The 11789-nt window shown below is 32.4% G+C and overlaps 2 protein-coding genes across 2 annotated transcripts; both read left to right on the top strand.

The window, feature by feature from the left end:
• The first annotated feature begins 3176 nt into the window (after nt 1-3176).
• Nucleotides 3177-4834, top strand: LOC25500370 (basic leucine zipper 43). Its single transcript, XM_013588775.3, has one exon. It carries the CDS (start codon nt 3396-3398, stop codon nt 3939-3941), a length of 546 nt encoding a protein of 181 aa, XP_013444229.1. The 5' UTR covers nt 3177-3395; the 3' UTR covers nt 3942-4834.
• A 1608-nt stretch (nt 4835-6442) lies between these two features.
• On the top strand, nt 6443-11431 carry LOC25500369 (mediator of RNA polymerase II transcription subunit 6). Its single transcript, XM_013588773.3, has 5 exons — nt 6443-6745; nt 6820-6994; nt 7176-7245; nt 8536-8645; nt 10996-11431. Exons 1-5 carry the CDS (start codon nt 6516-6518, stop codon nt 11155-11157), a joined length of 747 nt encoding a protein of 248 aa, XP_013444227.1. The 5' UTR covers nt 6443-6515; the 3' UTR covers nt 11158-11431.
• The last annotated feature ends 358 nt before the right edge of the window (nt 11432-11789 follow it).

Here is an 11789-nt window from a genome sequence, read left to right as displayed (position 1 = left end):
TGTAGTCATAAGCTAACTTTTTGCGTAGTTTATGAATATACGTAGGATTCGAGTCATTCGACTATCCACATAATATATCCTTACAAGTACAATTAGTGTTGTTAGGAATCTTATGTGAGTTTTTCTCATCTAAAGCACAGCTCGTTATAATTTGTTTTAAATTATTAACCTATTTTTTTTAAATAAAATAAATAAATGATTAATTTTCAATTTTTTATATCATAATATTTAAACAGAATATATATATATATATATATATATATATATATATATATATATATATATATATATATTTTTAAATACAACAACAACCAAACCTTATCTCACTAAGTGAGATCGACTACATAAATCAAATTACGTCGTAATGTTTTATTATAAATCATATTTAAATCAAACTCATTAATTTCTAAGTCTTTTTTAATAGTTTCTCTAATAATTTTTATTTTTTTATTAAAAATAAAAAGATATCAAAAAAATAAAGTAAATGGATCTAAAATATAAGATATAATGGCAAAGCACTATCTTATAACGAAAAAAAATAAAGTAAATAGATCTAAAAATATAACTTTAATTTGTCATATGAGAGACTAATTATTTTCACTCAATACAATCCATGGGAGAGCATGGGATGCTAAATTGATCTTTCTACTCTAGTAGTAATTGTTTAGATAATGGCAAAGCACTATGATCCGTCCCGTGAGCATAACTCAATTGGCAGAGACATGTATTGTTATATGCAGGGGCCGTGGTTCGAACCTCAGACATCCTATTTATTCACTTTAAAGAAAGGTGAATTCTAACCAACTACTTGACAAACAAAAAAAGCACTATGATCTGTGCCCTAGGAATTCATACAAGTACAATGGATTTTTACAAAGGATCTTCCACATAAACTCCAACGCATTGACCTTTTTTGAGATGGTTTATTAACGTTCTTTAATTGTACTTCACCACTATCAAACTTTTTTTCCCGTTTTGTTTTACCAACTATCTTGTACTTCACCCTAATCAGATTAGTTTAAAATAAAGGAACGTTCAATAGTGGAAAATCACCTAACAGTTATATAGTGTTACGATGCTGTAATTAATATAACCACTCTCATCCAAGGAAAATTAAAAAACATAAAACCTTAATGTTAGCCTCTTAAAATTTTCCAAAACTTTTTTGATCAAATCTTTTGTGCTATATATATGTTTTCATTATTATCATGTCATGCAAGTGGGCCATAAGAATAGACAAATTAGCAAAATAACAAACCTATCATCAATAACTATATTCAAATCATGCATATTGAAAAGATACTTCTACTTTTTGTTGCCTTGAACGAGATAGGATTAATAAGGTATATTAGGCAACAACAATGGGAAGCATAAAAAAGTTAAAGTACTTATTTTAGAGAAGAAAACAAATTTGGCAGCTCCTAATATGTTGTGAACATAATCACTTTGTTGAGCGATGAAGACCCTTATGAATTGTGATGGTTATTACGGTGTGTTTGAGACAAGTGTAATACCATAAACTTGTTCTAATAAGTGTTACTGGCCTCAGGCACATAGTGCTATTCAGTTCTCATCCAATGAATTTAGAGATAGCTTAACGTAAAGCATTAAAATTCAAAAGTGATGAGATAGAAAGGAAAAGCATGGCACTTGAAATTCTTAATGGCCAAGATTAAAGGTTTTAAAATCAGTATTTTCTTTAATTAAAAAAATCTAAAAAAAAATGTCATTGTTATATGCAGGATCAGGGGTCGAACCTCAAACACCTCACGTATTCATCAGACTAACCCAAAAAAAAAAAAAACATATTTCAGTTTCGTAGTTGAACATGATTCATGGAAGCACCTTGTTCCACCGCTCCGCCGCCGTAGCACCGTGGTATTCATGTTTCTTCTCTATTCTCGGTTCTTCTTGAAACAAATTTTGATGGAAACCGTTTTAAATAGAATTAAAAATTTCAAGTGTCGTGTGGTATGTATCTTGGAAGGTAACTGGATAATTGTTATTTTAAACATAGCTTATTAGTTTTCCCACAATCATGACAAAGTGCTTTGTTAACACAATGATTACTTATGTGATAGAATGACTAGAATTTAGGTACAAGATGTTACTTGCTTAAATTAAAAAGCATTTGCTCCAACATAGGTTTCTTCAAATAATTTATGTTAATGGCTTATGAGTCATCTAATTTACAATACTAATGACCATACAATATAAATTCTTAACCCTTTTTTTTTTTTTGAAGGAACCCTTTTAAACTGGTCTTCATGCCGTCATATATCATAAGAAATTATTAGTTCTAAGAGTTTTTAATTTTCAAAATTGCTTATGTAATGGGTAGGGACCCCAAGATAAACAACTCTTATATAGGATTGACACAAGCACTATTTTTAGGTGCTAATAATTTGGTTTTAAATTGCATATAGAAGCATACAACATATATTGATTTAGTTCACTGCTGCTACTTAATCAAGCCTTGATTATAGATCACATTTAGTATTTAGTCATTATTGACACGTCTTAACTCATAACATCAGCAAATTAACCGTGGCCAAAAAATTAAAATTTAAAACCTTTTGGTTTTGCTCACCTTTTTAATTTTACAGCAAATTATTAGAATTCAAGCAACAATTTTATTCCTATATAATATCAACACAAACAAAATTTATATAGGATTTTCAATTATATATCTCACAATTTTCTTTGATAACGGCGACTAATCTTCTTTGAGGAACTTGTTGGATATACAATGGATTCTTTATTTCAACCGAATTTTCTCAATTCTTCGAGGGACCTGTTGGATATATAATGGATTCTCTATTTGAACGAATTTTCTCTGTACGCAAGAGTCAGGAATGAATGAATGCGTGACTATTTATCTATAAGAACAACATATGTATGTATTATATTTTAACACAGCAGTAAGTAGTTGTTACAAATCTTTAAGTAATATCCTCTGCTGTAGCAAACAATGAATTTCTGCACTAGCATCCTGGCAATGACTAATTTGAACAGTAATAAATAACAAATTACATCCAGTAAAAATAGTAATAATATCCATAGCCATACATATAGAATAAATAACCAAAAGTTTCATGACATGGACTCTAGACAGCCACTTATATGATAAAAAGTAGTCTTTTCATTAATGTCTATCTCATACCAAAACATTCATACACTATCAGCACTTCCCAATAATTGTTAAACTTCTGCTCATGTAAGCCCTAGGCACTATATGTCTCATTCCTCAATCTGGTCCCACTTTTCATGCCATCACCTTCCTATAAATTCAATCCATTTCTCATACACCATTCTTCAGTTCTCTTATCATATCAAACTCTTAGCATATTAATTAATTTCCAACAATACCCTCAAAGTCTAATAAAATTCTAGCCATGGTTCCTAGTGAGATCAGAGGAGTCAATTATCTAACTCCTCCTGAGAATTCATTCCAAGTTCAACCAAACTTTGTCTTACCACAGAATGAAATTCCAAATTACCATATAAATAATCTTTTAGGCAGCTTACCAAACTTCCATTACCCATCATGTTTAAGCAGCAACTCAACTACTTCTGATGAAGCAGATGAACTTCAGTTTAACATCATCGATGAAAGGAAGCACCGACGAATGATATCAAACAGAGAATCAGCTAGGAGATCAAGGATGAGGAAACAAAAACACTTGGATGAACTTTGGTCACAAGTGATGAAACTCAGAACTGAAAATCACAACCTTGTTGACAAACTAAACCATGTGTCTGAGTCACATGACACAGTTGTTCAAGAGAATGCACGACTTAAAGAAGAAACTTTTGATCTTCGTCAAATGGTAGCTGACATGCAAATTGGTAACTCTTTTCCTTGCAACATGGAAGATTTATGTGAAATTCCATGCAACACATCTCAACACAAAGATGATTCCTCTAAAATTCATGATTGAGAATGAGATGAGACTATTTTCTAGTTTCCATTATAAAGATATAAATTACTCTATGTTCCTTCTTTTTAACTTTCTATGATCCATCCACCTGCTATATTTTACTTGTCCATATTCATTGGACAAGTATGAGTTTTAGAAGCATATATATAAATAAAAGCTTTAATTAGATGTTGATGTTCATTACTTGACCTTAGGGGGGCGGATATAGACATTTGATGTTGGTGTGGCTAAAATTTCAACCTCAAACTTTTTAGAAGCTTCCTTATCTAACTTCTCTATCACAACCTGTAAACTTATTCGCAAGCTCTCGGAACTATATACATACTTCGGTTGAAAAACTACCTTAATCAAGAAACCAATCCAACTGAGCCTAACTCAAGAACTTACATTCAAAATATAGAGTTAACGACGCCACTATCTCACACAAGATCAAAAACGATAATCTGGTGTGGCTACGGCCACACATAGTCATATGGTGGATCCGTCCCTGCTTGATCTTATTATAGTATCAACAAATTTTTAAGCTAACGTCCATTGTACAGAACAAATAGAAAACTTTTGTCTTTTGTGGGCCCAAGGGAGATAAGAGGAATGAGGTATGCACGTGCAATAGTAAAACAATGTATCATATGTTTTGAAAGAACATCCAAAAGGGTGTCCATTGTTGAAAAGAGTAACTACTACAGGGCCAATATGACAAATGATGGTGGAGGTTCTGGTGATAGTGATAGTGGATACCTCAAGTAGCAAAACATATAATGAATCAAAAGGGTATCCACTAAAAACATTGTGGACGAGGTTTTTTATGGTCTTCTCTGCATACCCCCCATCTTTCATTCATAAAAAACTTGATAATATCATCAAGTGGTGCAGGTGTCGCTTGAAATCACAATATACAAGGTTGTAAATAAGGTGAACACTCTGGTACCCAAGAGTTTGCGACGCAAATGCAACCATTGATGTGACCTTAATTTAAAAAAGTGACAATAAGTGCATCAGCAATACCCAATAGAGTATTCCACACTTTTCAATTTGTCAAACTTTTGAATTTCCTTTTGGAGGTGTGTGTGATCTAAAAATTCACTAACACACACGAAGACGTTTTCAGTATAAAGCAAAACTAGATATTCGAAATAAAAAACTACTAAAAGCAAAACTAGATACTGCATGTAGCACCAAGTGTATGTGAGAAAATTTGATTTTTTAAAATTGATTATTGCTATAATTGAGTTGAAGGTAAAGTGATTTATGTTTGGATATATTTATGAGAAAGTGAGTTGAAAAATAAATTTAAGTGTAAAAATTAATTCAAGAATCATAAGCTAGATTGCTAGCTTCAAGTCTAATCAATTTTTGAGGCAAAATCAATTCTACTTTGCATAAATAAACATGTCAAAATCAATTGTATAAATCTAGAATCAATTTTAGCACCTCCAAAATTGGAACCAAACATACACTAACACTTTATATTAAGTCGTGTTTAATGTCCCACATATGTTAGTGTTTGATATCTCATACCACCACCACGACACTAACATTTACGGGGGTGTATTGGATTAAGATTCTAAGAGATTTTAATAGACTTTTTATTATGAAAAGTCATGTGGTATTTAATCTCAAGATTTTTTATCGTTTAAAATAAATTTTGTGGTATTCAATCAAAAATTTTCCTCATTTAAAAAAGTCTTGGGGTATTCAAAATCATTCAAGTTTCAAAAGATTATTTAATAAATTAGATTTTGATGGAATTTGTGGAATTTTCTAGTGAAATTTTAGCATGAAAAAATATTTCATGCAAACATAAGATTTCTTAAAATTGTTTTTTCTTTTAAAATTTTAGTGTATTTCTCCCCTCTCTATGTCTTCCCTCCCGTCTTTCCTCCCTTCTCTCTCACCCTCTCTTTTTTCCTCTCATGCTCTCTCTCTCTCTCTCTCCCTATCTCTTCCCCCTCTCTCTCCTCTATGTATCTCTCTCGTAAAAAAAATAAAGTATAATAAATAAAATAGTTTGTGTTGAGAATATTGTAAGACAGAGTGTGTTATGTCTTATGATCATTTCTTTTCAACGAGTCCTTAAAATTTATAAAATCTTATAAATTTGTATATTCATTTAAAATTCTTTAAAATCTTATGATATAAATCTATTGAAATCCAAATTATAAATTTTAATAGTCTTTTAAAATCATCAAAATTATTAAAATCCTCCAAAATCTTTTAAATAGATTTACATTTTATTACTTTCATTTTTATGATACAATTGTCCAACATAGCATTGCACAAGGATATGATTTTATTCTACAAATTCTAAGATATATATCATTGATGAACGATCTAAATAACTTCTTTTGTTCTGAAAGTTATAATTAATATAGTTAAAATTAAATAAATGAATGATTAAAATAAATTAAAAGGAGATAAAACATCAAAATGAATATAATTATTGGTGTAGTAAAATATAGTCAAAAATATATTATTTTAGCTTATATAATAATAAAATATGAATTAATATGAACTCTGCTTGAGCCGTGTTTAATCGTTTCAAATCACAGCAGTTCTAGAGAATCGGCGCCGGAGATGGCGACACCGGGAATGGGAATGTTAGACGGCGGAGTACCGACGGCGCAACCACCAGGAACAGACATGACCGGAATATGCTTCAGAGATCAATTATGGCTAAACACATATCCACTCGATCGTAACCTCGTCTTCGATTACTTCGCTTTATCACCTTTCTACGATTGGACTTCTAACAACGAACAACTCCGAATGCGTTCTCATCATCCACTTGATTCCTCTCAACTCACGTACGTAATTCCCATAACCTCATTCTCAATTTTAATTTCAATTTTTTCACTCTTAACGATTTTTAGGGTTTCAGGAAAATGATTGGTATAGAATATGTGTTGAGTGAAGTTATGGAACCTCATCTTTTTATTATGAAGAAGCAGAAGAGGGATAGTCCTGATAAAGTTACTCCAATGCTTGCTTATTATATTTTGGATGGTTCTATTTATCAAGCTCCTCAATTATCCAATGTTTTTGCTGCTAGAATTGTATGTTCTATTACAATGTTTAAATTCTATGAAGCACGTACACTCATTCGATTAGGCGTGTCTCGTGTCCGACACCGACACTTGTAATTACACTGAATTATGTGATTTTTTCAAATTATTAGTTTTTTTTAATATTTGGTTTGGGTTTTTTTTAATACTGTTTGTGACATTGATCTTGTAGGGAAGGGCACTATATTATATTGAAAAAGCATTTACTACGGCCGCATCTAAGTTGGAGAAGATAGGATATGGTAAGCTCGATTTTTTTCTTTCTCTTTTGGTTTTGGGAAAATAAAATGTTTGTAACTCACGAAAACAAGGTTTTAAATTGCGATTACGTCATGATTTTTTATATGATGGAGAATCATGGTCAAATGTTGTTTAATTGCGGTTGCGTTGCAATTGTGGAGATGTTCAAAACTTTGATGTCAGCGGCCCATAGTGTGGCTGTGGACCTTTCTTAGACCCTGTATAAAAATGTGATAGAAACTTTGCAGCATTTGAAAAATTGTATTGCTGAAGCGATACAACTTTAGTAAGCAATTTTGTTTATGTAGAACCGTTATACATTTATAATTATAGTTAACAGTGTTTGTTTGGGCTGTTCAAATAACTCTTTAGAACCAAAATGAACCAAACTGATCTGCTAACGTGATTTACTAACTGAATCATGTTTAATATGTCAGTTCTCTAGCTGAACTTGTAATGCTTAGAATTCGGTGAACTGCGACCAACTGTGAACCTTCTATTGTGAAATCAAGCTTCAGGCCTTAGAACAATAACAGTAACATGAGATAATTCATATCCCCTAGATATATCATCTCATGGTGATATTAATTGAGGCATAATCTTGATAGATTGAAGTTTTTTTTCTTTTTGAATCACAAGGTCATATTGCTACTACGATGTGATGGTTAGCACTTAGCTGATACTATTCATATAATGGGACATGTGTTTCTTGCTATGTTGTTTCAATTCTACTTCAATTCAGTTTCTTCTGCAATTACTATGTGATACATAGTGAGTGGCTTTAGTTTTTGGATTTTGAAAACAATAACATAAAATTTAATCTGCTGAAAACCAGTTTGGTTCAGCATTGAAACCATAGTGCACTGAATCACATAACCAGTTTGGTTTGGTTCAGGTGAAACAATTGCAGTTTGGTTCGGTTTTCTCTGGCTGCTTTTGTGGTTCGGTTTTCTCGTAAAACCAAACTATGTAAAAGCCTAGTCTTTGTAGCTTTCCTTCCTTTTTCCATTGAAAGGGGATAGCTAGATAGGCTATTAAATTTTTGTTTAATTACTAGAAAACTTTGTTGAGGTATAGGATGTTTCATTTACGTCAAGTATGATGTTGCTATTTGCAAACTGTGGGCAAGCAAGGAAATGATGCTATTGTTACTTTGCCATTTTATTTTTCATGCATTCCATTATATCTTATGTTCTGCCTGCCAATTCACGTTCTTGTTGAAATTTTTAACCAATGATTTTTTTATTTATTGATTCTGTGCTCATTAACGGATTGTGTTTCTTCTGGTTTAGTCGATTCTGAAAATGAGACTACAATTCCGGAACCAAAGGTGGCTAAGGAGACAATTGACTTAAAAGAAATTAAGCGAGTGGATCATATTCTTGCTTCCTTGCAACGCAAGGTGAGTTGATATATTCTTTCCATTGTTTACTTTTCAAACAATCACATAGCACATCATTAGAGGTTTATTAAAATTTTAATAAAAGAGAAAGGGGATAGGTAATATTGAATTAAAACTTGTGTCTCAAGTATTTTATGAAATTGTTTATTTATGAAATAATATGAACTATTTATGGAAAATGCTTTATGTCATGTATTCTTAACACCCACAAAAGTCACGGCGATTTCCGCAAAACAAGATTTACTTTTTTCTATTTTTAGTCAATATTTATTTTTATGAAAATCAATAAAAAAACGTTTGTTTTTGTGCGATTTTTGAGGTTTATTATTCGTACTGAATAACACTGCTCAACATTTATAAACTGATTATCTTCTACATTCTGTCAAAAGTTTTGAGTAAATTAATATCCTCCTATTTAATCCTTCCAATTAATCAAAAGATCAAAGTATAAAACATGATTGTTATTCGCATGCTTGCATGGGTAAACACATCATGAATAGTGGCTTCCAATGTAGTCAGGAACGAGTTTCTACGTAGGTTCGATTGGCTGGTGAAGGGACGTAAAGTCGGGGAACGTAACACGGTTCGTAAGAACCCACTCAAGGGCAAAATTGTAATTTCTCATACACGCACACACAATCATATTAATATATAATACAAAAAAACATAGAACTCATAAGTACATTAAACTTAATTAATAAGTCATAATCAGAGATTGAAAACGAAACAGAAACAGAGTACTGGAAAGGAAGTGAAGGAAAGGAAAACAGAGTTTAAGTGAGGAAAACGAAAAAGGAAGTGAAGAATGAGAGAGAACTATGGGAAACCGGGCTACAGAGAGAACAACAGCGAGAAATTCGCCAGAAAAATGCCATGGCCGCCGTTCCTGTATTTTAGGGTTAGGTGAGGAAGATTGAGAAAAATTGAATTTCTAGGTTTTAATTAATTTATTAAAACCGGGATATTTTGACCCGACCCGGTTCGGGAAGCCCAAATCAATTTTGCCAAGCCCAGCTCGTTTTTTTTAACGTTCCTGCTTCAGGAACTCGTTCCTGACCACAAACATGGGGAAAACGAATCGTAGCAAGCTCGAAGCACGTTTTGCTGTGGGAAGCACGTAGGAACGGACGAACCTACGTGCCAGCACTCGTTCCTGACTACCTTGGTGGCTTCCATTTCCTGGCATTACTTCGAGTTTCCCGTTGTGGCTGCCATACAAGTGGTAAATCACGTCTTTTGCAGCTGCAACTTTGATGGCAATCGAAAACTGTCCTTTTACCCATCTCATCATAATCTTACTGATTAGTAAGAAACATAGAGAAAGTTAGAAACCCTTAGTCAGTCTCTCATGTTCACCGCATTGTTCTGCCCAAGCCCTGTGGTTTCCGGGCATAACATGCCACACCTGCACCCGCACCCTATTCTCCACATGCTCGGTTTTCTGTTTCTGACTGTACATCCTCTATTCTTCATGTGCAGGCCTGTCCTTTTATGTTCTGTCAAACTATTCTATTCCTAACCATAGGGCTTCTTTGAGTATTCTGACTCCTCATTGGTTACTCGTAATGATAATGATATTATCCTGTGTATTAGCTCAAGACTCGAGCATTTTGATTATGAATGCATATTTAGTTTTAAATTAACTTTTTATTTTCTAAGCAATTATATATCTGTAATATAAATTCTTTAAGCTTTATCTAAAATTTCTTTATAACAGCCTTGTTGCTGTGTGTTATCTCACTGTAGCTTTTATGGGGTTGACTGTTACGCATTTAATTTATTTATTACAACTTTGGAGTATTATAACTATGAGATTATCCCTTTCATACTAGGATGACAGTGGGATTAATAATAGCTACAGATTTTTTTCATTGTTTTCATGTTGTCTGAAGAAAAGTGAATAGTATTTTCCTAATCCTTCCTTTCTGAGTGGAAGAACATGAAGTTTTTTCTCCTTTTCACAGGGCCAAGAGATTCGATCTAGCCATAAGAACTAAGAAGAATAGAAGTCTTGGTCCATAATTAATTACTTCTTTGTTAATTCAATATGAGCCTACAGAACAATTATTTTCTCTTTGCTCTGTGTTGTCAAAAAGTTATTTGCCTGGTAAAAATTAAAAGATGGTGATCCTTTTGCTCTATGTTTCTTTTGTACCAACAAATGAGAGGTTTTTCCCAACACAGCTTGTCCTCCTAACTATAGGAATTTAAATAAGTAGTTATGATTGTGAGTTTGCTGATAAATACAAACTTAGGTTAAACGTAAAATATTATTACAATTTTACCACATTTAACTATTTAAGACTGAACAAATAGCCGATTGTAAGTGAGTTTTTATTTGCTGCTGCAGCTTCCACCTGCTCCGCCTCCGCCACCATTTCCAGAAGGGTATGTTCCACCTTCAACAGCAGAAACTGAGAAAGGCCCTGAAACTCAGGAAGCAGCTGAGTCACTAGCACCTACCGTTGATCCCATACTTGATCAAGGACCTGCAAAAAGAATGAAATTTTGATAGTTACAGGAAAAGTTGATTAATGTTTATTCCTTTCGGGAAGGCCTACCCAAAAGATGGTTAACTTTATGTTATTATTTGGTCTATAATATGTTGTTCTGTTACTATCTTCACCATGAATGTAAATATTCTCTATTAGGCTCACTGTGAGATGGTATCAAACTTTGACATTTCATTCTAGTCATTACATGGAATGATAGTGCAAGCAAAAACAATCTTAATTATCATTCGAAATTTTCTGTCCACTGAACTTCGCTACGTGGACTTGCTTTCATCTTAGTTTCCCTGAAAACTTCATTAAAATGCATTTTTGATTTTTTGTTTAATTGAGTAATGTATCCACAAGGGCATAAATTGAATTGTCTACGATTCCTGATGAGTATTAACCTTGAGGGGCTAAAACGAATGAAGAGTGTAACGAATAAATAGAACATTGAAACTTTTTTCTACAAAACTTTCAAAATGCTTTACACTTGTAACATAGGTCATTTTTGATTTTTCTCCTGTAATTTTTTTTAGATTGCATCCTTATAATTTGAATATTTTTAGTTTTAAACTTTCATGAATTTTGACGGTACAAAATTGATGATATAGAAGGGGTAAACTGAAATTTACTCAAATTATAAAATATG

This window comes from Medicago truncatula, chromosome 8, assembly GCF_003473485.1.
Source record: "Medicago truncatula cultivar Jemalong A17 chromosome 8, MtrunA17r5.0-ANR, whole genome shotgun sequence".
Lineage (NCBI taxonomy): Eukaryota > Viridiplantae > Streptophyta > Magnoliopsida > Fabales > Fabaceae > Medicago > Medicago truncatula.
The sequence above is the reverse complement of the archived record's forward strand: the minus strand, read 5'-3'. Positions and strand labels throughout refer to the sequence as shown.

Coding starts and splice junctions, on each gene's coding strand:
- LOC25500369 (XM_013588773.3), top strand. CDS start 6,516: ATGGCGACACCGGGAATGGGAATGTTAGACGGCGGAGTACCGACGGCG. Junction 6,746..6,819: donor CTTGATTCCTCTCAACTCAC/GTACGTAATTCC, acceptor TTAGGGTTTCAG/GAAAATGATTGGTATAGAAT. Junction 8,646..10,995: donor TTGCTTCCTTGCAACGCAAG/GTGAGTTGATAT, acceptor TTGCTGCTGCAG/CTTCCACCTGCTCCGCCTCC.
- LOC25500370 (XM_013588775.3), top strand. CDS start 3,396: ATGGTTCCTAGTGAGATCAGAGGAGTCAATTATCTAACTCCTCCTGAG.